Raw genomic sequence first — 25296 nt, 5'->3', positions numbered from 1 at the left:
CGGACAGGCCATCTGACTCAAAGCACAAGCCATCAAGATGTGACCCAGGAAAGTAAGCAACGGGGGAAAAAACAGAGGAGGAATTCTAAGACATAAGCCTTTTAGAGTTTAAACTTTAAAAATAAGAATTAAAACTCTGCCTTTTGAATCCCTCTGCTCATGGGAACTGAGGCACACCACAACAGGACACAACACAGTATGGGTTTGCTGAGTTAAGATAAGACAGACAGGCCTGAGCACAGGGACTTGTACCCAGTGTCTGGATCCAATGCAAACTTCTGCCCTGCTCTAAAGCAGGCTTTCTCAGCCTTGGCACTATGGACACTTGGCATTTAGGGTTGGATAATTCTTTGTTGGGGGGCACAGGGGAGAGGGGTTGTCCTACACACTGTAGGATATAGCACAGCATCATGGCCTTTGCCCACTAGATGCCAGTAGCACACTGCCGGGCAGGGACAATGTCCTAGACAACTTAGTGGCTCTTCTGTCTGGCACATAGCCCAGTACACAGTAAGTGCTCAATAAATATTTGCTGACTCACTGAATAAAGTGATTCATATAAATGAGTATTCTGACACTCAAACTCAATTCCTCCTAAATGGATCTTTGGGCATCTTGACTTTTCTAGAAATTCTGCCCAGCAATCTACTTTTAATGTGACCAGACACAATTATGGGTTTTTTTTTGCGGCAAATGTATTTAATCAACAATAGACCATGTCTATAGGATAGGAGTTTATATGAAAGTATCAACTGATCTCAAACTTGCCAGTAATTTTAATTTATAAAATAATAAGCAAGCAAACAAAAAACTCTGAAAGCATGTCTGTACCTGTCCTAAAGCTCACAAGCCGGGGCTGGGGGCTTACCTGACCTTTTAAGGGAGAAGAAACAGGTCGATTTTCTGTTTTCAAAAGAAAAGAAATTTGGACTCTCCGAAGTGCAGAGGTGTGAGTGCAAGGAGGTGCAGGCGCGGGGAGGGTGGGGAAGCGAGACGGAGCGGAGCTCTGCTGACCAGGCAGGAAAGGGACTCGGTTTTGCTTGCATCATAGTTAGGTTAGGCCTTTCTTAGAAAATTATCAGACTTGCTGCTGTTGATTAAGGAAGTTAACCTTGATATTATGTAAATTATGCCCCTATCCATTTCCCAGGACATTGAGAGCCTTCACCGGAAAGAGGGGAGGACAGGAGACAGCAGGGCTGGTCCTGAGAGCTCCAGCAGCTTGCAAGGGCAAAGCTCCACTGCTTCTTCCTCTAAAGCTTAGATAGGGTCTTGGCAGAGAAAGCTCTGAGGCAATCCCTCTTGACTTGCCCCTTCTAGAGTTCTTGAGCCATTTCCCAAGTCCTTCAGGGACTCAGGTTAATTGGGTCTTTTAAAGCCATGAACCATTAGAAAAGAAATTGAGTGACCACAGAAAATTCTTGGGATGATGTTCCAAGGGCATTGTATCATAGAACCAGACTGTTCCACTCTTAGGTAGTCAGACACGGCCATCCCAACCCAACCCCACGCTGGTTACCTCTCCCCCAGAATAGTGTTGAAATGATGAGGCTAGGGGCCCTGAGGGGCATGCAGACTGCACTTGGAATGGGGGGGGGTGTTAGGGATGCAAGGGTGGGCTGAGATCGGAGAAAGAAAGGCTATGTTGAGAGACCAAACTGTCCAATGACGATCCAGACCCAACCGCCCAAAGAAACAAAATGCTGACCACTCCATAAGTTTGTTTTAATACTGGACATTTGAACAAACCTATATTCCATGACACTTACAGCTCACTGCTCTGCATAAGCTCGATCAGATCCATGAAAAGCACATCACGGTTCCTTTCACAAAAACCATCCATGTCATAGGACACCTGGCCAGGAATGGAAAGAAATCCAATTTTATCCTTTAAGTCTTCTATTAAAGAAAAAATCCAAGTAGACATGGCCATTCTTACCAGAATGTGAATATTTCCAGATTTCACCCTGATCAGTCACATCAAAGCTGTGTGTAGTTTATTTAACTTATTCGCTCACTTAGCTGGTGATGGCCGGTGGATGCTGATGAATGGTATTTGGCTGCCTACACGGCCCAGAGGAGCTACGTCTCACATATCCCCTTTGCAATGAATCCCTAGGCATGTTTAAGTAATAAACTTAATTCTTTTTTCCTAAATTCTAGCTAAGACAATAAAATAAAAATTTCCGTCTGCTCATTAATCCATTGCAATGGGCCATTTCATCCAAGGCTTTGCAATTTCTTTTACAAATGGTGTCAGAGTTGGATCAATTCGGCCAAGAACTCATGCTTGGGGACCAGGGTTAACAAAAGATTAGTTGGGATGAAAGGCGAGACCACAGGACTAGTAAGTCCCTGAATATCATAACCTTGATGTATCCTTCTATCACCAGCACCCACACAAAAGCTGGTATCCAGGAGGCCCTCAACAATCATACGTTTTATGAGAACAAACACCAAATGTGAACTTTTATCCTTACTCATACTCCTAGTAGGCATGGGCAGATAGGGAATGAAGCCTTGTGAGTGCTGCAAGAGGCAAGACCGAAAATCTATGCCTTCAGCAGTTAATGTATGTACCAGGTTAATTTGTGATTTAAAAGTATATAGCATACTGTTTTTTGTATTGCCTCCCCAAATATGACTTTGTAAGTCCCATGTTGTTGAATGACTGAATCAATGTCAAATGAATAAAACACAGTGAGGCAGATGAAACTATAGGGGCTTGTTTTCAGTTGCCTCATGAGAAAAAAAGATGACAGACCCAAAGGCTTAAAACAAGTACAAATATTGATCGACTTATGACCTATGCAACTTACAACCATTTGACTTTACGACCACAATCGCTAGCCACGACTGCTCCGCGTCTGGCAGCGCAAGTATTGCCCAGCTGGGCGTATGGCAGTGTGGACCAGCTTCCGGCAGCACTACTATCTCCACGTGCACCATTTCAACTGTTATCCCAGACTTGGTACCGCAATTTGTGTTTTGTGTCTTGGGTATTTTTCATCAAACCCCTCCCAAGATGTCTACCAAGAGGAAATTGTCTTTGCAAATATTAAACCAGTTGTATTGGTAATGCAGTGTTTTACTTAAACCTGACGAATGTAAAAATAAGAAACAAAATGGTGTAGAGATGATACAAATGGCATAAAATGAACAAAGAAAATTATGATATATAACAATAATGAAAGAAAATTATGATAAAATATGACTTAAAGATTTTTATAATATCATTTCACAGTATGTACATATAGCCTACTCAACTTACAACCAAATCGTGTTACGACCGGTCTGTCAGAACCAATCGTGGTCGTAAGTCGAGCACTAGCTGTAGACATTGAAAAGGATAGCTTCTCCATTCCCGCTGACCCTGGCTCTCTGGCCATACCTTTCCAGCATAATGGTGAATAATGAAGCCCTGGTTCCAGCTGTTGAAGTGCTCATGATTCCCGATCTGCATCTGGAGTTTCTGCAGCAGCGTCTGGTCTGCGCCCTCACCCACCGCGTGCATTGTGGCACACACGTCATCCAGGATGCTCATGATCCCAGGGGGGTTCTGAAAGGACCATGAAGCCAAAGCCTCGATTCAGGGACTGTTCTCAACTCATACAATGCTTATCAGGCCTTTTCTTAAGCAAGGAAATAACTCCCTAGATTCAAGATACCATCTTGAAAGTCACTCTTTCCCTTTGAGCAAGAATGTCATTAATAATCCCAAGTGGGAGTCGCCACTTAGATCTAACGATGGAGGGAAAGTCCATTTTCCAAAGAAAACAATTTAACTCCCCAAAGTTCTACTCAGAAGTAATACACAGATCATTTTCTGCTCAATCTTATTTATACTATGTTGATTTTAAAAACCTAAAAGAAAAATTAAAACATTTTCCTTTGACTCTAATTCATTTCTTATTGTCCACTTTCAGCCCATAACCCCTATAGGCGTGGTTTACACATTACAGTGGATGTATTCTGTCATGCATTGCTTTTATCACCACACAGCACTATTTTGTAAACAATCCTCGTGTTTTACACAGTCTTCATACCTATTATTTTAATGGCTATATTTCACGGCTCTGATATGGTATAGTTTACTTAATGACTGAAATGTCTATGGTGTTTTCACTGTTTCCAGTTTTGTTTTATAAAACAAAACAAAACAAAAACCATACTGTAGAGACCTCTGTCTACATCCTTTTTGTTTTCTTTTTGTTTTTTTTGACAGAGACAGAGAAAGTCAGAGAGAAAGAAGAGAGATGAGAAGCATCAATTCTTCATTGAGGTATCTTAGTTCTTGATTGCTTGTTCATTGATTGCTTTCTCATATGTGCCTTGATGGGGTAGGGGGCTACAGCAGAGCGAGTGATCCCTTGCTCAACTCAGCAACCTTGGGCTTCAAGCCAGTGACCATGGGGTCATGTCCATGATTTCACACTCAAGCCAGTGACCCCGCACTCAAGCTGGCGACCTTAGGATTTCGAACTTGGGTCCTCTGTGTCCCAGTCCGATGCTCTATCCACTGCGCCACTGCCTGGTCAGGCTCCTTTTTGTTTTCTTTTAAATAATTTCTAGGGCTCAAGTCCTAGAGGTTATATGAATGATCTAGAAGGCAGGATCAATTTTATGTCTCTTTATATGCTAAACCATCAACACATATGACAGTCATCTTCTCTTAGAATTCAGTGTCAACTTCTAGTTGTAAATTGACATTTTACACGTATACACATGTTCGTATTTACCAGAATAAAACCCTATTACTCTATTTTCTGCCATACTAGTACCCACAAAATTAATGTAATTGCTAAAATTCTGTGTAAACCAGAGTTGTCACTTTGCGTATTCTAAAATAATGACACAGAGAAGAAAAAGTCACTAAATGTGAACCTGTGAGCAGCGAAGAACCACACGGGACCGATACTTACAACTTTGTTCTCGATGAGGTCACACACAATTTTGTTATTAAAGTACTCAATGGGCGTCCATCTTATTCCCTCTTGGACATACTCCTCCTGTAGGAGAGGAGGTAAGAACTCACATTATTACTCAGTGAAGGCTAGCCGAACTCAGCACATCCGGATATCAAAGGCACATAAATCACTGTGCGAGAAAAACTGGAATGCCTTTTGACAAAAACTTGAAACTTTAATTTTCTTTTTCTAAGAGGGGTAGAAAAGGAAGATTCCATTGCTTGGTAATATAATTTTTACTCAATTCAAACCGTATGAAATTTTTACCACACAATCATTTCTGACACTCAAAAATGGCCATTTAATATGGTTTAGATATACTGTTTCACAATAATCTCAACACAGGACAGCAGTGCAGGTGAGCGTCCTGGCACTCAAGGGGAAGGCCCCCACTCGGTCCGGAGCTCGTCTAACTCGATGAACAGCACCACACTCTCCCGGTTTTCCTCCTTCCTCCTGGTCTTGCTTTGCAACAATCTTTCCCGATCTTCACAGGATGCAGAATCTCAGGGCTTGAGCTTCCAGCCTTCTCCTTTTCTCAACCTTCCTCCTCTAGGGGATTTCAGTCCATCCCATGGCTTTAAACAGTACCTATAGGCTAATGACCCCTGAATTAATTTCTCTAGTCTAGACTTCCCCACTGTGTTCCAGACTCATATATAAGGTCTACCGGAAAGTTCTGTCCGTTTTGGGAATAAAACAAAATACAAATTTTTCTTACCGGCAATAAACTTTATTAAATAATATAATTGCCATTATTATTAATGATTTCTTGCCAGCGTGAGGGCAATTTGTATATCCCATTTTTGAAAAATGTTTTATCTTTTGATGCGAAAAATTGAACCAGTGCTTGTTTGATATCTTCTTCATTTTTGAATTTTTTGCCCTTCAAAAAATTTTGTAAGGACAAAAACAAGTGATAGTTGGAGGGTGCTAATTCCGGGCAATATGGTGGATGCGACAGACATGCTTCTGTAGCATTTCTTCCTTGTTGAAATTCGTAAAAATTACAGTGGCGTAAATGAACTTTATCAGTAGCCATGGGTACACTATGGCTTCACACATAAGACTAACGTGAATCAACTTTGTTTTAGTTAATTTGCTACGTCAGTATGTATACATTAAGTGATAAAAATGGGCACACATGCGCCAAATAAACATGTGCTTACGTGCCGAAACTTGTGATAGAAATGGACAGAACTTTCCAGTAGACCTTATATATTTGATTCTGGAATCTGCACTGGGATGTACAACAAGCCTCTCAATTATAACTTGTTCAGTACAGTTCTGATTCTACTTTCCCCACCGTCTCCAACCAACTGCTCTCCTAATCGTGCCCTTCAGAAAACAGTCTCACCAGTGGCCCCGTTATTCAAGCTACAAAGGCAGCAATCAGCCCTGATTCTTCTTCCTTCTTAGCTTATTGCTAATTATTTTTGCATAATCATGCTGACTTAGTCTTTAAAATATACACTGACTCTGACCCCCTCTCACCGTGTCACCCCCTCTGCTGACACCATCAATGTCTACGCCCCCACCGGTTCCTGCCCAGTCCCCTGCACCAGTCTCCTCACTGGTTTTTAAACTTTCATTCCTGTTTTCTTTCTCAGTCTCACCCCACACCTTAAGTCAACAAAGCCAGAGTGGTGACCTTTTCAAAAACACAAAACACAACCCATGTCACTCCCTGCTCAAAATGCCACGATGGTTTCCCATCCTACCTGCTATAAAATCAGAGGTTTCTGCCAGGCCCTACACAGTTCCTACACGATCTAGCCTCTGCCTACCTTTTCCCGTCTCAGCCCATCACATGCTTTCCCTTGGTTGTTCTGCTCTAGCTATTGTGAGGTGGAGGAAGGTTAGCTTTCTAGCACAGAGGTTTGTGTGAAAGCCACTCATCATTGGGGTCCCTAAGCGGAGGCATGAACACTTCCATAACTAAATGCTCCCAAAACAGCTTTTCATATGTGAAGTGGGTTGAACGTGTCCCTCCCAAGATTTTATGTCCATCTAAAATCTCAAAATGTGAGGTTTGGAAATAAGATCTTTGTAGATATAATTAGCTAAGGATCTCACAAGTGCAATCATCTTGGATTGAGGATGATCCCTTAATCTAACCACTGTGTCAGGCATTTATATATACATTGAGCATGCCTACTGAACTCAGAGGCAGAGACTGAAGTTATGCTGTCACAAAACAAGGACTGTCAGGGGCCACCAGAAGCTGGAAGAGTCACCGAAGGAGTCTCCTCCAGAAACTTTGAACGGAATGTGGCTCTGGTGACACTGATTATAGACTCTAAGAGAAGATAGTCTTTTGTTTCAAGCCACCTAGTGTGTGGTTCTTTGTTAAAGTTACCTTAGAATAAAAAAATAATATGGTATCCAGAATAAAAGGGAACCTGAACAGGACTTTTAGAAGAAACTATAGACAAGACATGTTAGCTAAAGCCAGAATTAAACCTTTGTTCAAGACACATTTATTTCTAGAAAGAATTGGAAGTAAAGCAATCTGAGAAAGCCATGTTTTTCAGGTGCAAGTTGGCCAGAAGTTTCGTGCTGGCCCACGAAAGAGTTAACCACCCTGGTGTTGTATGAAAATTATAGACCCAACGATCTTAGACATATTCACTTACACTCAGGCTGATTTCTGCCTTAGTCATCCCCAAAATAATTAACCTACTGCCACCAGTCCCCAGAAGGTTAAAAACCACTGTCATAGACAATTGGGGTTGGAACCAGGTTCCCGTTTTCCACTCAGTCAATGAATCAGAGAGCAGTAAAAGCAGCCAGTCCTAAGTCCAACTTTACAGTATCATTTGCTTAAAGGAAAAAGCAAATGTAGCAGATGATGTTTATATTTCAGACTAAAATGTCACAGTGGCATGTGGTTTTTCTGCCTGATGCTATTAAGTACATTTCCTAAGACAAGACTCAAATCTGAATCTATTACCAAAAGAGAAATCTATACCCTTTAAAAGGAAACCAATTAGAAATAGAGCAAGAGGAAGAAGAGGGAATGCTCACCTGCTCTGCCTTTAATGTCAGTTCAATAAAAATCTGCTGTAGTTTTTCATTAACAAAATTGATACAAAACTGTTCAAAGCCATTTTTCTACAAAGAAAAAAGAAAAAGAAAAAGTTACTTCCATTAATTGTTTCTGCAAAATCATTTTGAAGTCTTTATCTTGAATGATTTAGTAAGATGTTTCAATCTGAAAAGCCTTAACAGAAATGTTGGAGGCATCAGGAGAAAGCGGCATAGTTTATATAATATTTAGGAGAAACTAATTTGGTAACGGTACACAAAGAACTCACACCAGGGCAAAAATTCGGCCATAGTGGGGTTGTTGTTTTTTTTTCATTGCTTAGAATTAATTATTTATTCAAGCCAGGTGAAATACATCACCCTCCCCAGCCCCCAATTCAAACTGGTCCTACCTGGAATATTTCAAAGCCATAGATGTCCAGGACGCCAATGTTGTATTCTTCATGGTCCTTCTCCATCGCTTTGTTGATGGACTAGGAGAAAGTAACCAGCATGGAAATGAATTCCTTTACTTTCATATTGAAAATGGACATGCATAGGGGAAAGGGAAGCAATTCTGTACACAGCATATACTAGTGCTCGCTGGAAACAGAGAACAAGACAGGTGACTTACAGCTTATAAAAGGTCTTAGTGCGACGTCAAGTACTTTGGGAAACCACTAGACGCCCAAAAAACTATCATGATAGGAAAAAATAATGTTCGCTTAATGATAAAAACCATTAAATTTTGGCAGAGTTAGTTTTCTTCAGGAAGTCTTGAGAATTGGAAGAAAATGTCATCTTGGATGATCAAAGTAAAAACTATTTCACGTACAGAACCCCACTTAACAGTCATTTAATGATCACTTAATGGACTATTCCAGGGATGTCAAGAAGACAGCCTCTGTTCTCAGGAGCTTACAGAGAGGGTGAGCTAACTACAGATAATCATACCAGGAGTCAGCATTAAAGTGATGAAAATAAAAGCAGCTTACATGTATTTAACATTCACCTGTTCCGGGTTTTGCTAAGTGCCTTCTATGTGTTGTTTCATTTAAGCCTCACTGCAATTCTTGTAACAACAGTGATAACATTACAGTCCCCCAGATCACACTGCAGAAGAGGGAGGGCCTGGGAGTAAATTTAAATCTGTGTTCTTGATCACTGTGAGAAGAGATGCGCAATTCGATGGAACAGATGTGAGGCCAGGAGGGTAGTGTAGGTTAGAGGGGGTTAGTGAGGACGGCAGGGGAGGGAGGGACATAGGAGAAAACTGCCTGGAGGTGGTGAATACCTGGATGAATCTTGAAGTACCAGAGTTGTTTTCCAGGCCAAAAAATTAAAAGGCAATCATCTTTTGTGAGCTACTGTGCAATAATGAGTACACAGCCCAGGGTCCAGTCCCCAGTCAGTGCTCAGTGAGTGTCAGCTCTACTTAGTGTCACTTCCATGGAGCGTCCATCCCCTCTTACAACACAAAAAATCGAGGGATGATGGACAGGAAATAAGGCGCGCAGCCTCGCACTAGAAGGTACACTGAATAGAGACAGAAAATGTGGGTTCCAGTCTCAGTTCTTCATGACGCTCTTGCTAGATGGCTTTGGGCAAAGCCACCCATACTGGGGCCTAAGAGTCACTTGTCAGTAAAATGAGGGCTCTGGACAAGTTAAAAACATGGCTAATGTTTTGCATGACCTTGACCTTCCCAAGGAAGCAATCCACAAGGAGTACAGGGAATAATTACCCTGTGCTGCCCTGCCCTACCCAACCCTAACCACACCTAATCATACTGTAAGCCTTAGAGATGTTGTTGTCCAGGTGTAAACGGGCTTTCTGGATCTAATGGCCATGCCGATGCCCTTCACTAAGGTTTCCCTGGGGTTCTTTCTACCGTGATTGCATAAAAGGCAGAGAAGTAGAAGAGCTGGAGCACTGTCCAATGGCCTGGGTTTAATTCCTAGATCTATTACTTAATAGTGGTGTGACCTTAAGTAAGTTCCTTAACCTCTCTGTGCCTCAGTTAGCTTATCTGTAAAACAGAAATAATAATACTAAAGTCATAGGGTTTTTGTAACAATTAAATGAGTTAGTTTTTTTCTAAAATACTTAAGAGTAGTATCTGGCACCTAGTGAGCACTACGTAAGTGTTTGCTATTATTATTCTGCCATTCAGAAGCTGCAGTGATTAACTTAGAGAGTCACTGGTGGTGCCACACTGCTGAAAGGCTAATTTGCAGGATCTATATGTGTTATACATATATAAATATGTACATATATGATAATTCAATCATTTAAGAAAAGGCATAGTATTTGCATATAGCCTACACACATTCTATATTACTTAAAATAACTATATTATTTAAATTAACTAATACAATGTAAATGCTACGTAAATAGTTATTATGCTGTATTGTTTAGGGAATAATACCAAGGAAAAAGTCTGTACATGTTCAGTACAGACAGAGATATTGTAGGCCTAACTATATAGTCAGCAACAACATAACGTGCATTAATTTTTTGAATATTTGCAAACTGTGGTTGTTGAGTCCACGAATGTGGTACCTGCAGATATGGAGGACTGACTGTACAAAAAAGTCTCTAATATTCCTCCCTTCAGAAGGTGAAACTTAATTTCTCTCCCTTTATGTGTGAGCTGTACTTAGTGACTTACTTCTGATGAACAGAATATTTCAGAGTGGCAATACTTGAGTCCAAGATGAGGACATTAAAAAGCTCTGTGGCAGTCCTGCTATCTCTCTTAGATCATGCACTGAACTGCCATGCTATGAGAATATTCAAGCAACTCAAGAGAAAAAAACCACGTGGCAAAGAACTGAGTGTCCTTCTAACAGCCGTGTGAGCGTGTCATCTTGCAGCCGGACCCCCAACTCTAATCAAACCTTGGGATGGCTGTAGTTCCAATCAGAATTCTGACTATAATCTCACCCCTGAATCAGAACCAACAAGCTAAGTAAGTCTCCTTCAAGTGAGAGAATAAATGCCTCTTGTTTTAAGCCACTAAATTTTGAATTGATTTGTAACACAGCGACAGATGACAAACACATCATTCCTAAATCTTCAGGCTCAAAATCAAGAAAGTTTCATGTCCATGGGTCTCCTCTCTTCTTGGTCTTCAGTCCTGCCTCTATAAAATACACGGTGGGGCAAAAGTCAGTTTATAGGTGTGAGTATGTGAAACAGAGTTTACTTTTGTCTTGTTACTTATTAATTATTAGATTACATTCCATATGCACAACTGTAAACCAACTTTTGCCCCACCCTGTATTTTGTCCATAAGAAGCTGTTACCATCTTAGTGTCTTGGTAGGGAATTCTAGAAGTAAAAGCAAGATTCAGTGGTCCCAGAATGAGTGTAAAAAGTGGAGGAGTAAGGTAATGGGTTGTGAGGAACGAGCCACGACATGAACACAAACCCTCAGTCGTTTTAATTCTTACAGCTACAATACGAAGCATCAGCAATGCCACACTTTGTGGACTTACGTCTACCAAGAAGTCAAAGACTCGGGCATGCAGGGCCTTGGCGAGCGCGTCCCTGGTGTAGCAGGCCTGCTCCACGTTGAGGGTCACATGGATGGACTCCGACTTGCCTCCCCACTTGCTGTCCATCTGCCGGCTCGTGAGCTTTTCTTTCAACCGGTCCTGGTTTATCCCCAGGAGATACGCAGGAAAAGCCAAAACTACCAAAAGACAAAATACACCGTGATTGTCTTTCAGAATTTTAACAATGCACCTTACAAACATGAAAGCACTTATGTATCTGTGTGTGTGCGTTTTTGAATATTTGTGTGCATCTGCACACACGCACACACACACACACGCACACACAAGGCGCCATCTTTAGGCCCCGGGAACTGTCAGTCCAGTGAAGACCACTTATTAGCAATCCCACACACATCCATTCACTTCATTTCTCCCTATAGCTGCTCTATTGCACAAGTCAATTCCTATAACGACCGAGACTTCCAGTAACACAAATCAGCGGACCTCAGAGGGTGGGTGGCACACCAATCCCCCCTACTGAGATCACAGCCAATGCTGAAAACTGACATCTCTCCAAGCTGGCAGTAAGACAGCCTGAAGGAACTAAATCAAGAAATGTTTCTTCGGCTCCAAATCAGATATTGTTTTCTTCCTTTCTGGTACAGTGTTTTCACAGCCAAACTACATGAAGCACCTGATTATCATCAAACTAATAATGACAACCAATCGCATATTTTTTGAGTAGTTACCACGCTTCAGGTTGCTAAAGAGACAAGCCAGGACACAAAATATTTAAGAATCCTGAAGACAATCTAGGGAAGGCAAAAGTAGTTTGCCAAATAAAGAAGCCTACTAAAAGCCATACAACGTGGCCCTGGCCGGTTGGCTCAGCGGTAGAGCGTCGGCCTGGCGTGCGGGGGACCTGGGTTCGATTCCCGGCCAGGGCACATAGGAGAAGCGCCCATTTGCTTCTCCACCCCCACCCCCTCCTTCCTCTCTGTCTCTCTCTTCCCCTCCCGCAGCCAAGGCTCCATTGGAGCAAAGATGGCCCGGGTGCTGGGGATGGCTCCTTGGCCTCTGCCCCAGGTGCTAGAGTGGCTCTGGTCGTGGTAGAGCGACGCCCCGGAGGGGCAGAGCATTGCCCCCTGGTGGGCAGAGCGTCGCCCCTGGTGGGCGTGCCGGGTGGATCCCGGTCAGGCACATGCAGGAGTCTGTCTGACTGTCTCTCCCCGTTTCCAGCTTCAGAAAAAAAAAAAAAAAGCCATACACGTGACACAGACAATAAGGTCTGGGAGGAACTCAGAACAGAAGGGTATCACCACTTGATTTAGGAAGATGTGGGATTAGGGCGAGGCCTAAAAGAATGGGCAGGACTTGAATAGATGCAGAGGAAGAGAGAGAGGACAAAGGAATGTGTGAAGGTGAGGAGCAGAGAGCAGACCAACACTGGCTACAGCTGAAAGCTAAGGTACGTGATTAAAAGGTTAGGACAAATTCCAATAGCGGAGGCCAATGAATGAATGGTCTAGGTAGGTATACGTGCTGGAGTCGGTGGGACCTGGATGGCTTCTGGAGAGAAGTGTGACAAGATTTCTCTGGGCCTGGTGTAGGGAATGAAATTCAGGGTGCTGGTGTCACTCATATCACAGCACACCCATCCCATCCCAAGGACATGACGTGGTGCAGTTTGTGGCTTTCAGGTAGGAAAGCTGAGTTTCCATGGCTCAGCAACTTGTTTCAGGCTGTGAAACTCTCCAAGGAGATAGCTAGTGATATAAGTGGGATTTTTTTCCTGGTCAAAACATGCTAAGTGAAAAAAAAAAACACAAAAAAAACATGCTAAGTGATACCATCCTTGGGCATAAAAGGATGCTCAGATATTCTCCAATATTAATGAAAGATTTTTACAGACACAAATAAATTTTTTTTTAAGTGAGAGGAAGGGAGATAGACTCCCACGTGTGCCCCAACTGGGATCCATCAGGCAACCCCCATCTGGGGCCGATGTTCTGTCCATCTGGGGCCGCTTGAAACCAACTCTTTTTAATGCCTGAGGCAGAGGTTCCACAGAGCCATCTTCAGTGCCCAGGCCAACGTGCTCAATTCAATTGAGCCATGGCTGAAGGAGAACAAGAGAGAAGGGGGAGGAAGAGGGGGAAGAAGCAGATGGTCGGTTTTCCTATGTGCCCTGACCAGGAATCAAACCCTGGACTTCCACATGTCGGGTTGACACTCTACTGCTGAGCCAACCAGCCAGGGCCACAAATCAAAATCCTAAACCAGAATATGAGTCTTCTTTTTCTTTTTTTTTTTTTTTTTATATAATTTTATTTTTTTAATGGGGTGACATCAATAAATCAGGATACATATATTCAAAGATAACAAGTCCAGGTTATCTTGTCGTTCAATTATGTTGCATACCCACCACCCAAAGTCAGATTGTCCTCTGTCACCTTCCATCTTGTTTTCTTTGTGCCCCTCCCCACCCCCTATCCCTCTCCCATTCCCCCCTCCCCCCCGTAACCACCACACTCTTATAAATGTCTCTTAGTTTCACTATTATGTCCCACCTACGTATGGAATAATACAGTTCCTGTTTTTTTTCTGATTTACTTATTTCGCTTCGTATCATGTTATCAAGATCCCACCATTTTGCTGTAAATGTTCCGATGTCATCATTTCTTATGGCTGAGTAGTATTCCATAGTGTATATGTGCCACATCTTCTTTATCCAGTCATCTATTGATGGGCTTTTTGGTTGTTTCCATGTCCTGGCCACTGTGAACAATGCTGCAATAAACATGGGGCTGCATGTGTCTTTACGTATCAATGTTTCTGAGTTTTTGGGATATATACCCAGTAGAGGGATTGCTGGGTCATAAGGTAGTTCTATTTTCAGTTTTTTGAGGAACCACCATACTTTCTTCCATAATGGTTGTACTACTTTACATTCCCACCAACAGTGTATGAGGGTTCCTTTTTCTCCACAGCCTCTCCAACATTTGCTGTTACCTGACTTGCTAATAACAGCTAATCGAACAGGTGTGAGGTGGTATCTCATTGCCGTTTTGATTTGCATTTCTCTAATAGCTAAAGAAGATGAGCATCTTTTCATATATCTGTTGGCCATTCTTATTTCTTCCTGGGAGAAGTGTCTATTCATATCCTCTTCCCATTTTTTTATTGGATTGTTTGTCTGTTTGTTGTTGAGTTTTATGAGTTCTTTGTATATTTTGGATATTAGGCCCTTATCTGAGCTGTCGTTTGAAAAAATCATTTCCCATTTAGTTGGCTTTCTGTTTATTTTGTTATCAGTTTCTCTTGCTGAGCAAAAACTTCTTAGTCTGATGTAGTCCCATTCATTAATTTTTGCCTTCACTTCTCTTGCCATTGGAGTCAAATTCATAAAATGCTCTTTAAAACCCAGGTCCCTGAGTTGAGTACCTATGTCTTCTTCTATGTACTTAATTGTTTCAGGTCTTATGTTTAGATCTTTGATCCATTTTGAGTTAATTTTTGTACAGGGGGAGAGACTGTAGTCCAGTTTCATTCTTTTGCATGTGGCTTTCCAGTTTTCCCAGCACCATTTATTGAAGAGGCTTTCTTTTCTCCATTGTGTGTTGTTGGCCCCTTTATCAAAAATTATTTGACTATATATATGTGGTTTTATTTCTGGACTTTCTATTCTGTTCCATTGGTCTGAGTGTCTATTTTTCTGCCAATACCATGCTGTTTTGATTGTCGTGGCCGTATAATAGAGTTTGAAGTCAGGTATTGAAATGCCCCCAGCTTCATTCTTTTTCTTTAGGATTGCTTTGGCTATTCGGGGTTTTTTATAGTTCCATATAAATCTGATGATTTTTTGCTCTATTTCTTTAAAAAATGTCATTGGAAGTTTGATGGGAATTGCATTAAATTTGTATATTGCTTTGGGTAATATAGCCATCTTGATTATATTTATTCTTCCTAGCCAAGAACAAGGTATATTCTTCCATCTCATTATATCTTTTTCGATTTCCCTTAACAATGGTTTATAGTTTTCATTATATAAGTCCTTTACATTCTTTGTTATGTTTATTCCTAAGTATTTTATTTTTTTTGTTGCAATCGTGAAGGGGATTATTCTTTTGAGTTCCTTCTCAGTTGTTTCATTGTTGGCAAATAGAAAGGCTATTGACTTCTGTATGTTAATTTTGTATCCTGCGACCTTACTGTATTGGCTTATTGTTTCTAGTAGTTTTTTTGTGGATTCTTTGGGGTTTTCGATGTATAGTATCATATCATCTGCAAAAAGTGATACCTTTACTTCTTCTTTTCCGATATGGATGCCTTTTATTTCTTTGTCTTGTCTGATTGCTCTGGCTAGAACCTCTAGTACCACATTAAATAAGAGTGGAGAGAGTGGACAACCCTGTCTTGTTCCTGATTTAAGGGGGAAAGCCTTCAGTTTAGTGCCATTTAATATGATGTTAGCTGATGGTTTATCATATATGGCCTTTATCATGTTGAGATATTTTCCTTCTATACCCATTTTGTTGAGAGTCTTAAACATAAAATTGTGTTGTATTTTATCGAAAGCCTTTTCTGCGTCTATTGATAAGATCATGTGGTTTTTGTTCTTTGTTTTGTTGATATGGTGTATTACGTTAACCGTTTTACGTATGTTGAACCATCCTTGAGATTCTGGGATGAATCCCACTTGATCATGATGTATTATTTTTTTAATATGTTGTTGTATTCGATTTGCTAGTATTTTGTTTAGTATTTTAGCATCTGTATTCAAGAGTCTTCTTTTTCTACATAAAGCTTTACCAAAATTCTCTGATAAAATGTTAAAGATCTTTTTATGATAATGCTCAAAAATCACAAGCCTCCCAATAAAGGATAATGTGTTTGAATTTCACAGATGGTGTTAGAATGAACAGGCTGACATTTCTCAGCGAATACCTTCCAAAGAGATTAAGTCAGTGAATGCATTTTGAAAAAGTGTAATGCCAGAACAAGGTATATATCACCTATGTGTTTCACAGAAATGCTGACTAGATAAGGAGCTTCTTTTTTACAGTGGGCGTGTGAACAAAATCAGATGCATTGATTTGCCAAAGGCCACTTCCTTTAGTTTAGTTTTATAAAATTCAATTTATTGGGGTGACACTGATTAATAACAGTATATGTTTCAAGTGTACAATTCTATAATACCTCGTTTGTATATTGCATTATGTGCTCATCACCTACAGTCTAGTCTCTCTCTGTCACCATGTATTTGACGTCTTCTACCTTCTTTATCCTCCTCCCAGCCTCCAATAGTTTAGTTATAATGTTAAAATATGTGTTTAGGAACCTGAATGTATCTTATACTAAACAGAAACTTGCCTTTACACAGAGTAAAGACATTAAGACTTCCATAAATCAGATTGGACACATGTAGGGTTGTTGTGAGAATTCAGAGCCATTTACCAAAGTGTCTGACATATAGGAGGTTCATGAAGGAAAGCTATAATGCGATTATCATCACCATCACCAGGCAGATAGTCAGGTACATGCGTATCTCACTTGATACCGTGGTTATCAATGTTATAGTATATTCACCAGGGCCGCTCACTCTTCATGGTAACTACACAGTGAATGGTTTTTGGTTTTTTTTTTTATAATCTTTTTTTTTTTTTTTTTAATTTTTAATTTTTATTTATTCATTTTAGAGAGGAGAGGGAGAGACAGAGAGAGAGAGAGGAGAGACAGAGAGAGAAGGGGGGGAGGAGCTGGAAGCATCAACTCCTATATGTGCCTTGACCAGGCAAGCCCAGGGTTTCGAACTGGCGACCTCAGCATTTCCAGGTCAACGCTTTATCCACTGCGCCACCACAGGTCAGGCCCACAGTGAATGGTTTGATACAACAAATAATTAGCACCACTTTGTCTATTTTGTAAATATGAGCTTCAGTCAGGCCCATAACCATGCTAACATGGGGACAGAGTTTAAGTATTTGGTGGAAAAGTTTATGCTATTATCTTTATGATCATAGCTAAAGAAATATAACAAAACCGGCTAAGTCCTTGGGTCCTTGAGACAAAAACAGACAAAGGAGACTGAAAAAGAAACATGCCCTACGTACTTCCATGGCTCACAGCTTTTCTGTAGAAGAGGCACAAGTGAATGGCCGCAGGCACTCAAAAAACGAGGCATGGAATCTGACCAGGAATCAATGCCACGAGTTTAGGGAAACAGCTAAGAAGTCTCGAGAGGAAATCCAGTACTTGCTTTGGGAAAAATCCATGCCATGTTTTTCAAGTATAACCTTTTATGACCTCGTATTTTCTTCAGTGGCTGCCCTGGTGCTGAAATTATAGGGCTTCTCATATTGACTTCCTTTAGGCTGTGAATTTCCATGAGGGCGTGTGCGAGTGTGCTCAGAGGAGGCTCCGAGGCCTCAAAGAGGGAGAGGAGAGAGCAGCAATGGATTAATTTTAAAATGCTGATATAACTCCCGTATAGTTAATCAGAATTATGTACAACATAAAAGAACCTGCTAGAAAGTAATGGTTCAGCACATTTTGATAATGAAGATTTCTGTTAGTGCATTAAAGAGTAAAGCAAAGTCAGATTTAATTTTTCCCATTTACATACAAAGTGTAGAGAAACTGACAAATTGTAGCAAAACAAAATTCCATTTTAGAAATTTAAAAGAAACGGCATGGTAAAAAAATTTTTTTTAAATAAAAACTAACGGGGGAAAAACTAAGGGGCATTGTCATTTGTCCTCCCCATTGTTGTTTATGTGCTATTATTTTCCTTCAGCAAAATTCTTAGGCTAATTTGGATTTAGCATCTTTTGGGCAATACTTGTTTCCAAAACACCATCTTACTCAACTGATAATGACAGGTACACATGTGCCCAGGTGGAGGTTTGACTTCTCAGCAATGTAAAGGTTTGAGCCAGGAAATTCTATAGCTCCATTCATTAGTCTAAGGTCAGGTAACATGAAAATTTTTTGTTATTAATGGTTATTTTGCTTCAGCTATGATAGGAATTTTACCATTTCTTTCCTATAATAGCTTTAAAAAAAAAGCAGTTTGCTTTCTCCCATTATAAAACATGGGCTAGCACCTCCCTCTACAACTTTATTCCAAAGATACACTCAAATACCAGAAAGACAACACAAACCAGGTTATCCATTTTAGTAGCATTCATTCAGAAGCTCCCAACCTACCTTAATGTCTATCAACAAATGATTGGTTCAATAAATTAAAATATAGCTAAGCAAGGGAATGCTATGCAGCCATAGAAAGGATAAATCTCCTCAGTGATCTGCTATATAAGAATCTTCGAGATATAATGTTAAGTGAAAAGGCAGCTGCAGACTATGGTATATGTTCCCATTAATGCATAAACATGAGAAAACTAAAGGGATGTATGTCGCTACTCTGAAACCCTGGTTCCCAATGGGAAAGGTAACGAGTTGACTAGCAAAGGGGTAGAGTGGAAGCTTTGTGGGGGGCCCATCTGAAAAAGTAAGGTGTTACCAACTGAACGGAAAACAAATCATCGGAAGGAGGACACACTTCTTTGTTAGACCACTTCAGTTTCAAGCACAGCCTTTTCTTTCTTTTTTTTTTGTGTGTGTATTTTTCTGAAGTTGGAAACAGGGAGGTAGTCAGACAGACTCCCGCATGCGCCTGACCAGGATCCACCCGGCACGCCCACCAGGGGGCAATGCTCTGCCCATCTGGGGCATTGCTCTGCCGCAACCAGAGCCATTCTAGCACCTGAGGCAGAGGACATGGAGCCAATCTCAGCGCCTGGGCCATCTTTTGCTCCAATGGAGTCTCGACTGCGGGAGGGGAAGAGAGAGACAGAGAAGAAGGAGAGGGGGAGGAGTGGAGAAGCAGATGGGCGTTTCTCCTGTGTGCCCTGGCCAGGAATCGAACCTGGGACTCCTGCACACCAGGCTGATGCTCTACCACTGAGCCAACCAGTGAGGGCCAAGCATAGTCTTTTCTTATCTCCACCATTCCACTACCTCCAATCAGGAAATTTCACAGGCAGCTGCCAATCCTGGGCCTTACCCAGTTGACCGAGGAAGCTACTGCTTTGCTCAAGCATATGGGGAAATACTAGCTAAGTCAAAGTCAAAATGCTGTTCTCCAGCAGAAAGTGACAGTCAAGGACTGTATGACCCAAGAAGCCAAGAGAAATACAGCCGACTTCCACAGAAACACCAAAAAACCAAAACTGTCAGTATTAGAAGGCCCCAGTGTTAATGACCCTCCTGCACACATGCATGCACTTGTTAATGTGGAGGATAATGTCCACCAAGTCTAGAAACATAGTTATTATCATTATTTTTAGGTCATGTTTCTAGACTTTACGGATACCCTGTATATTTACTGTTTTCCACCCATTCCTTTCCCTGGTACACATAATTCATCTTGTTCTTTATCATGCAGACATCAGAAGCGAGCAGAACCTCCCTTTTTATCACAAAAGAAAACAAAAATATAAAAAGAACCTTATTTGGAATGGAAATAGCCTCACTGCATTGTCAGCAATGAGTGGGATACTATTTATTACTAAGCATCTAAATTTATCATCCTTGAAGAATGCTGAGAAAGGAAGAAATGTCTTCCTGGGTGGTTAGAGGATGGGTGGCTTCTAAAAGCAGCCTGGAGAGTCATCTGATGCCTCAGAGGCTGCAGACACACACCACGGTGACTGGGGTCGATCGCGCCACGCGTAACTAACAAAGTCTGCAGGAAGGACTTGATTCGATCGCAAAGAGTAAAAATGATCACTCAGGTCTTCAGGCTCTGATTACTACAGAAGTGACCATGAAACAGACCATTAGCAATATCAGCATAATAGTCAATGTCTTTTTTTTTTTTTTTAATTCTTCCATTTTCAGAAATCTAATCTAATCCAACTAGCAGGGTATATTAAATCTGTGAGCTTTCCATATTTACATATATCCAATCGCTTGTTCTCCGTGACCTTTAGGTGAATGCAGACTTTAAAGATCAGTTATGGCCTGACCTGTGGTGGCACAGTGGATAAAGCATCGACCTGGAATGCTGAGGTCACCAGCTCAAATCCCTAGACTTGCCTGGTCAAGGCACATACAGGAAGCAACTACATCAAGTAGATGCTTCCCAATTCTCCCCCCTTCTCCAAAAATCAATAAATAAAATCTAAACAACAACAAAAACAAAATAAATAAAATCTTAAACAAAAAAGATGAGTTACTGAAAAGATTTTTATTAGGACACAAAATTTCTGTGTTATTCAGCTATTACTCTAAATAGATATTCAGCTATTATGTTACTTCACTAAAGCATCACTTTACTTTGTTTTTTTTTAGAGAGAGAGATGAGAAACATCAACTCGTAGCTGCACTTTAGTTGTTCATTGATTGCTTTCAATATGTGCCTTGACGGGGTGGGGGTCCTGAAGCTGAGCTAGTGACCACTTGCTCAAGCCAGTGACTGTGGGATCATGTGGATGATCTCATGTTCAAGCTGGCAAGACCGTGCTCAAGCTGCCGACCTCGGCTTTGGAACCTGGAACCTTAGTATCCCAGGTCTATCCACTGCACCACCACCGGTCAGGGCATAATATCACTTTACTTTTAAACCAAGATGTGAAATTCTGCCAGACTTCCCCGAGGTTAATGATAAATTGAAACACACTCAGTAATACTCTATGGGTATAACGCTAGTATAGTTGGAGAGGGATGTGGTAGGAGAGGGCAGGTGCACAGAAGAGGTCTGGAGTCTCACAAGCCCACATGTTCTGCCACAGCAGGATGCATAAGACTTTCATCACCTCCCAAAATATCCCAGTTGAGATCTAAGCAAAGGAAAGCAGTGGGTTACTTCTGACAGAGCTAACTAACTGTTTCCCTTCGTTCAACAGCCACGGGCCGAAGCTACTCACACTCTTCACTCTCCACTGCGGCGTAGTTGCCAACTTCTTTGAAGCTGATGTTTCCCAGGTGTAGAACGCCTGCAACGATCTGCAGCACCAGCGTCTGCTCCTCCGCGAAGATCCCGATCACATTCATTGCGTGCTGGAAGCACAAAGAGAAGTTACCCACTCATGCTAGTCACCAGCTTTTTTTTTTTTTTTTAATTTTTTACAGAGACAGAGAGTGAGTCAGAGAGAGGGACAGACAGACAGGAACGGAGAGAGATGAGAAGCATCAATCATTAGTTTTTCATTGTGCTTTGCAACACCTTAGTTGTTCATTGATTGCTTTCTCATATGTGCCTTGACCGCGGGCCTTCAGCAGACCGAGTAGCCCCTTGCTGGGGCCAGTGACCCTGGGTTCAAGCTGGTGAGCTTTTGCTCAAACCAGATGAGCCCGCGCTCAAGCCGGCGACCTCGGGGTCTTGAACCTGGGTCCTCTGCATCCGAGTCCGACACTCTATCCACTGCGCCACCGCCTGGTCAGGCAGCTGGTCACCAGCTTTATAAGCATGCAAGGAAGGAGCCGAAGCTTAGACGGGGTGGTGCAGTTATAGGTGGCTCAGCCTGCGATGACAGCTGCAAGTCCCTGTGAGGCAGTATCCCTGGTCATCATCATCTCCAGCATCCTTCCCAAGTCTCAAAATTGTGCTGGAAGGGCAGTTCTGTCCTTAAATAGAGCACGCACCTCTCCAAGAAGAAGGGCAGAGAGAGGGCAGCAGGAAAGACGCATGGCTGGAGCAGCAGCTGTACAGCTGACAAGCCTGACCTCAGCCCTTGTGTGATCCTGGTGCCACCCTCTCCCTTTAAGGACACCGGTGCCATGTCCAGCGGTCTTTACCTTTACTGGGAGGGCTTAGAATAGGTTGTACTTGCAAGAAGATCTTGATTTAAAATCTCCAGGAAATCAAATAAAAGCACCATCAGAAAAGTCTTACTTCTGAGGTCCATAAAATTAAAAAAAAAAAAAAAAAAAAAAAAAGCAGCTGAAAGGTTTGAGTCTTCGATATCCAAGAAACTACACCCTGAGACCCATGTGGGCCCTCATCTGCATTCGTCACCCAGCTCCTTCGGGGCCACACGGCCTCTTGATGTCCTCTTTTCCTGGAACCCGGGGAAAACATCCTGCCCCTTTCAAGAACAGATAGCAGCTTCCTTCAAGCTGTACCTCCAAATGCCCAGTCAGGGTCTCCCGCTCGGTTCTGGAGTGGGGCTGAGGATGAGCCTGGCTGGTGGCTGACTCAAGGGGCAGTGGTGATGCATTTCTTAAAGGCTAATCAGGTGACCAGCCCACCCCAGAAAGCTCTGGCTTGACTTATTAAGTAGTTCCCCTGAGGCTGTGACCCCCTCAATAATCTGCCTGGGTTCACCCTTTGCACTACAACATACATACCAGGTGAAGGGCGGGAGAGAGGATCGCACTGACTGTTCAGTACTCGGGTCAAGAGAAAGGGGGCAGAGAAAAGCCTGAAGGTGTTCTAGTTTCTAAACCTGACAAAGATCCCAAGAGGGCTCTGCTTTGCCTTTCTAGGGAAACAGCTCCACAACTGTGCAAGCTGTCAGCACACAGGTATGGTAAACGTATTATCTATAATACATAGTTTTTACCTGTAAATCAGAGCTCCTACAGGGGGATAATGATACATTCACTTTTTTCTTTTTTCTTTTTTTACCCATCTCAAATCATTAAGTGGTCCTTTGACAACTGGGCAGGTGGCTATTTAAGGGTGCTTCAACACGTGTTATATGGAATAGACTGCTTGCAGCAGAAGGAGACAGAAATTTCATCCTGCTCTTGGCTTTGCTAACCTTCACTGACCTTGCTACCAGTGGCAAGGCCCCATCTGCTGAGCAGGTCCTGCACTCACCAGAGTTTCCTGAAACTCCCGCCTGTCATCAATGTCATCCACCTTGTAAGACCCAGAAAGGCTCAGGTAGTAATAATAGTCCATGCTGGTGATGCCGAGGCTGTGCTTCTGTTCTGCAGAGGCGCCCTCGATGAGCTGGAGCGAGAGAAAAGAGGGGTGTGTGTGATGTGGCCCCCAAGGTACTCAAAGGCACCTCATGGTTCCTGCTGCCACCACCTTTAAGCACGAGCGATGGGACTTTCTAACTCTGCTTTCTAAAGTGATTGGTGGGTCCTCATCTCCGAAATATGATGGGGCTCCAGGATTTCTGCTCTACTTGTGATAGCCAAAATCATCCCTGCAAGTTCTGGCTCTTAACTCCCTGATCAGTTCTGCAAAACTGACGTTTCCCTTGTCCAGCCGGGGGAACGGACTGCAGTGCTTCAGCGGCGAGATCCCTCAGGAGAGTGGAAACTAAGCCAGATTATAATTACTTTGTTCCTGTTCGACTTGCCTGTGGCTTTTTTAAAGTGCAGCTGGCCCCTCCATGCTTCTCACTGCAGGGTGCATATTAAAAAACTGCCTCAGGTCCCTCTGGCACTCTGAAACCTCTGAACCAAATGACTGTCCCTAGCTTTTTCTTCCACCTTTAATATCAGAGCAAAGCCCTTTTAAAAGACACCACCACAGGCCCTGGCGAGCAGGAGTCCCGGGTTCGATTCCCGGCCAGGGCACACAGGAGAAGGGCCCATCTGCTTCTCCACCCCCCCCCTTCCTCTCTGTCTCTCTCTTCCCTCCCGCAGCTGAGGCTCCATTGGAGCAAAGTTGGCCCGGGCACTGGGGATAGCTCCATGGCCTCTGCCTCAGGCACTAGAATGGCTCTGGTTGCGGCAGAGCATCGCCCCCTGGTGGGCATGCCAGGTGGATCCAGGTCGGGCTCATGCGGGAGTCTGTCTGTCTCTCTGTTTCCAACTTCAGAAAAATACAAAAATAAAGAAATAAAATAAAATAAAAGACACCACCACCAGTGACAGGCTGGAACTGTTTATCAATTCTTGGGCGGTGGGGTAAGGATTTATAGTGTTTGCCAGTTTTCATGGTGTAAACACTCCTACCTTGACTGATTTCCAACTAGTAAGAAAATGTCACTGAAGGCAGAGATAGAATGAGATGCACACAGCCCACACAAGCCAGCTCCAGCACCGTGCTTGATCCAACTTAACAGGATTTAGGAAAACACAGTTCCTATCCACACTTCTCTATTGTGGTCAAGTTCTTCATGTTAACTCAGCAACACCTCCCCAAAATAGGGAAACTCATCACCGCTGGGAAGTTCTAGGTCATCCCATGACATCAGGTCCCCTTAGTTTTCCCGTCTCTTCAAAATCCTTTTGTCAGAGGAAAAAAACCAAGACAACTTCCCTTAACTCCTCAGTCTTCTCCCCACCCACATGGCGTAGCTCCCCTAATTTGCATCTTCAATTCCCCCCTCTCTAACTCTCTTCTGTCCACAAAACATGGTGCTCTTTGCCTTCTTTAGAAGCTTTCCTTAACTCAGTGAACTTCAAACTGTAGACTTTATTTCTCATCAAGACCTAACCACCTGCACTCCCCTCACCGCTGTGATGAAATGACCCTCGTGACTGCTTTCCAGTGGCAAAATCCAGCAGCCCCTGCTTGGTCCCCAGACCTCTGCCCCATCCATTACCTGCAAACTCTGTGCATCTGATCCCGCGGCTCCTGTCCCTGAGCTTCCCCTGGCTTTGGTGACGCTGCAGGATCCTGGCTTTCCTCCCCTGACTACCTCCTCAATGCTTCCAAAATCTGCAGACAGTCCCCAAGTCCCCAGTCCTGTGTGGACATGGTTTTTCTCTCCACATTCACTCCCACAGGAGTCTTAGCTATTTCACAGCTTCAACTTGATGTCAGAATCTTTTAACTCCACCTTCCCCTAAGCTCACAGCCTCTAGTAGTGTGGTTTCCAACCTCTGGACAG

At 42.5% G+C, this 25296-nt stretch overlaps 1 protein-coding gene across 1 annotated transcript in view; it reads right to left on the bottom strand.

Moving 5' to 3' along the window:
- Nucleotides 1-25296, bottom strand: part of MYO1E (myosin IE) — a 243090-nt gene that overhangs the window by 61111 nt on the left and 156683 nt on the right. Inside the window, exons 8-15 of the mRNA XM_066341498.1 lie at nt 23322-23456; nt 21424-21556; nt 11495-11691; nt 8408-8488; nt 7995-8081; nt 4923-5009; nt 3392-3559; nt 1770-1855 (exon numbers count right to left, since the gene is read on the bottom strand). Coding sequence (XP_066197595.1) covers nt 1770-1855; nt 3392-3559; nt 4923-5009; nt 7995-8081; nt 8408-8488; nt 11495-11691; nt 21424-21556; nt 23322-23456 — 974 coding nt within the window. The remainder of the gene's footprint in view (nt 1-1769; nt 1856-3391; nt 3560-4922; nt 5010-7994; nt 8082-8407; nt 8489-11494; nt 11692-21423; nt 21557-23321; nt 23457-25296) is intronic.

This window comes from Saccopteryx leptura, chromosome 6, assembly GCF_036850995.1.
Source record: "Saccopteryx leptura isolate mSacLep1 chromosome 6, mSacLep1_pri_phased_curated, whole genome shotgun sequence".
Taxonomy (NCBI): domain Eukaryota; kingdom Metazoa; phylum Chordata; class Mammalia; order Chiroptera; family Emballonuridae; genus Saccopteryx; species Saccopteryx leptura.
The sequence above is the reverse complement of the archived record's forward strand: the minus strand, read 5'-3'. Positions and strand labels throughout refer to the sequence as shown.